General features: G+C 47.3%; 1 protein-coding gene across 1 annotated transcript; it reads left to right on the top strand.

The window, feature by feature from the left end:
- The first annotated feature begins 1,838 nt into the window (after positions 1-1,838).
- LOC149227973 (uncharacterized) lies at positions 1,839-3,239 on the top strand. The gene has a single exon (XM_089380640.1). The coding sequence runs from the start codon at positions 1,839-1,841 to the stop codon at positions 3,237-3,239; it is 1,401 nt and encodes a 466-aa protein (XP_089236766.1).
- The last annotated feature ends 654 nt before the right edge of the window (positions 3,240-3,893 follow it).

Raw genomic sequence — 3,893 nt, 5'->3', positions numbered from 1 at the left:
GAGCAGCTGTCGACATGGATGACATTGATGCCATGGACTATTCTGAAGACCCGCTGGAGGGGGTATCCATCTGGCGTTCCTCATTTCTCGCGTCAGGTGGACTGTATAGCTCTGGTTACTCTTTGGTGGAACCGTCACGGACGCATCCAGTGGTCCTGCCAGATGACCCACCTACTTGGCCATCGCTTTCTACCCCCCCGGCTACCCTTGGTTTCATCTCCGACTGCCTAAACCCTAACCCTAGGTTAGACCCCCTTGTATGATGTGCACAGGCCCGGCTGATTACTCCTCCACCGGTGACCGTGGGTATTGCCGGTTTAAACCCTCAGGCCTCTTTTACTCCTCCTTCTGGCAGTTTTACCGCAGTCCCGCCTCTCGTCGGTACTTTACCCACCTCTATTGGCAGCGTCACCCCCTCCTCGTCAAACCCTAACCCTCCCTCGGTTTCTTTGGACCCTCTTCCGAGTCGGGTACAACATCAGCCTCCTCTTCAAGGGACCAAGAAGAAGTACAAGTGCTACAAATCAAAGGCGGACGATATCTTCCTGAGATTAGAAGAGGACATTCAGTGGGGAGAGACTATGGATTTTGCTGACAGAGTCTTGGTCGGTCGCATCAGGGGCCGGAACTACATGGCCGCCCGTTTGAAGACCTGGGCATCGGAGGTTTGGGGTCACCATCTGGTGGACATCCCCTTCGTGCAGACTTTTGTGAGGGGATGGTTCGCATTGAGATTCGCTCGTGCCGATCACACAAATTGGGTCTTATCCTCCTATTGGCATTTCGAACATGCCCCGGTTCTTCTGAAACGCTGGACGCCTCTTTTTGATCCAGAGACTGAGAAAATTGGCATAGGACCAGTGTGGATTTGGCTCCCAGGGCTCCCTTTACGATATTGGTCTGAAGACATCTTCAGACGAATTGGCAACGCTATCGGCACCTACATGGAATATGATAAGTCCTATCTACTCACGGGTATGATGGCATATGCTCGTATCCTAATAAACCTCGACACTCGAGGAGGCTTACAGGAGTACATCACTATACAGTGGAGGGACACATCCCGCAAGCAGATCATTGACTACGAAGGCATCCCGTATCGCTGCCGCAGATGCCACAAAGTAGGGCACTTGTACAAGGATTGCCCTCTCTTGCATAAGAACAGGGGTACTGATCAGAGAATGGAGACTGAGCAGCCCAGTGGAAACCCTACTCGGCAGGATGTAGACACTGAACCAGAAAATATTGACAAAGATGCAGGGGACTCCCGGGGATCACTTGATAAAGAGGCATCTCACAAGTGCCCCGCTAATACAATCCCTCCCTCATCATGCTCCGGTCCAGTGAAGGAGATTGTCTCGACATCGGGTATGTTATATTCATCTTCCCCTCTCACTTCTCCTGTATCTGGCATTTCGAAAGATATTGCATCTCATTCATGTATGGGTACTTCCCCCCGTTTTTTACATCCTCGGTGTCTTCGTCTTTCTTGAGATCCCAGGGTTTTACCCCCCCCTCTCTATATTGCTCCCTTCCCCTTCCCCATCCCATCACTACCCCCAGCATCCCATCTCTGTCATCATCCTCCCTTCCTACTCTCCCCTCCCTCTCCCCCCTGTTTCCCCCCGGTACCCACTCCGATCCAAATTGAAGGATAGGGGATTTGATGCGATTGGTTTGGACCTTGTGATTCCCCCAACCTCCCTAAAATCGTCCAGGGGATGACCATCACAGCTCACCAAAGCCAGACACGCTGCGGGTGAAGAAGTTGCCCTCGAGAGACAGAAAACCATTGTTAGGGCCCTTAGAGCTAGAAATGGCCCTCAGCCTCACCCTCCATGAAGTTCTTATCCTTCAACTGCAGAGGGTTTGCTAGCCCTCCCAAAAAACTAGCACTCAGAAGACTGCTCACATCGACCCAGTTGGACATTATATTCTTACAAGAAACCCTATGCTTAGTTGGTTCTCTTATTTCTACACTTAATTCTTGGCTGCCAAATTGGACCTTCCATGCCGTGGACGTGTCTGGGAGATCTGGTGGTACTGCTATTGGTTTCTGCAATAAGTCTATGGAACTCAGGAACTTATGGGGAGGCAGAGGTTTCATAGGCATGGACATATTTGCCCACACACTTGAATCTGAAGTCCGTATTATAAATGTATATGGTCCATGCGTGGACAGGGCAATTTTTTGGAGGTCCCTCCTCGACTCTGCACTTTTGCAGGCTTATAATATCATACTGGGAGGGGATTTGAATTTTTCGTTGGGATTCAGCGAATCCTGGGGTCACTCGGCCCAAGTTGATGGCCTCACTGACACTATCTCTACCTTACTCGAGGAGCATCAGTGGGTAGACATTCCATCTGCCAGGATACAATATACTTGGTCTAACAACTGCAGTGGTGACCACAGCCTTGCAAGGAGACTTGATATATTTCTCATCAAAGAAGCTTTCTTAAGTTCTCATCCTCATATTAGACAGTGGGTTGGTACCGGTGGTATTTCTGATCATCGGCCAATATTTTTGGAGTTGGCGGATACAAACCTGAGGATTAAAAGCCCCTTCAAGTTCAACGCCTCCTGGCTCAAGGATCCCTCTTATATTCAGCTGGTTTCCAATTATTGGCAAACAAACCCTATTATGGATCGCGAGGATCATTCTGAGGGCTTCATTAGAAAATTGACAGAACTTAAGAGGATCTCCAGAAATTGGGCACACCAGAAGCGAATAAATGATGACAACTTTTTGAGGGAGGTAGAACGAGCCATTGCCTCATATGAGGACACATCTAATGGCACCTTCTTATCACAGGAAAACAAAGACCTTTATACCTCCCTCGTCGCGAAGCGTTCCCAAATCCTGAAAGAAAGGGAGGAGAGCTGGAGACTCAAAAGTAGGGCAATTTGGCTCACTGAAGGAGATAACAATACTAAGTTCTTTCATAAATTTGCCAATGGGAGAAAAGCTATAAATACTATTTGGGAACTTCACAATGAACAGGGTCAATCGGTAACAACACAGCAGGATTTGGCTAGATTAGCCATTGAGCACTTTAAAAGCATCTACAAGGCACCTAGAGATGTGAATATTTTGGAAATCATGCGGGTTGCAGAACATTTTCCTAGGTTTGTGCAGCAGGAAGACTCGGAGAATTTGATGATGGAAGTTTCGAAGGAAGAACTTGAAGTAACCATAAAATGGTTCAAGAAAGACAAGAGTCTTGGACCTGACAGATGAACCATTGAATTCTACATCGCTTTTTTTGATATCCTGGGGGATGATTTACTCAAGATTGTGGAGGATTGTAGAAGAAGTGGCAAAATATCCCCGGCCATCAAATCCACCTTCATTGCCCTTATCCCAAAATCTGACTTCCCTTCCTCTTTCAATGACTTCCGCCCCATCTCCCTATGCAACTGTTTGTACAAGATTATCGCAAAGATCATCGCAAATCACCTGAAGCCAATCCTATCTAGACATATATCCTCAGAGCAGTTCGCTTTTCTTCAACACAGACAGATACATGAGGCGATTTCCACAGCTCAGGAACTCCTACACACTATGCAGACGAAGAAGCAGAAAGGCATGATTTTGAAGGTGGACCTCTCAAAGGCCTTTGATAGAGCAAATTGGCTCTACATTAGATTATTATTGACCCACTTGGGTTTTCCTTATGCATATATTAAGTGGATCATGAGCTGCATCAAGGATGTATCTTACAGTGTTTTATTAAATGGGGAAGCCACATCTTTCTTCCTTTCAGAGAGAGGACTCAGGCAGGGATGTCCTCTCTCCCCCCTACTTTTTTTACTTATCATGGAAGGATTAAGTAGATCAATCATCGCTACCCACAATAGAAATCAATTGGGTGGCATCAAGATTTCGAAGAAT

Source organism: Pinus tabuliformis, chromosome J, assembly GCF_031772625.1.
Source record: "Pinus tabuliformis cultivar Carrire ecotype Pingquan chromosome J, CPIR1, whole genome shotgun sequence".
Classification (NCBI taxonomy): Eukaryota; Viridiplantae; Streptophyta; class Pinopsida; order Pinales; family Pinaceae; genus Pinus; species Pinus tabuliformis.
The sequence above is the reverse complement of the archived record's forward strand: the minus strand, read 5'-3'. Positions and strand labels throughout refer to the sequence as shown.

What these genes read in the sequence shown, in the direction of transcription:
- LOC149227973 (XM_089380640.1), top strand. Translation starts at nt 1,839, where the DNA reads ATGAAGTTCTTATCCTTCAACTGCAGAGGGTTTGCTAGCCCTCCCAAA.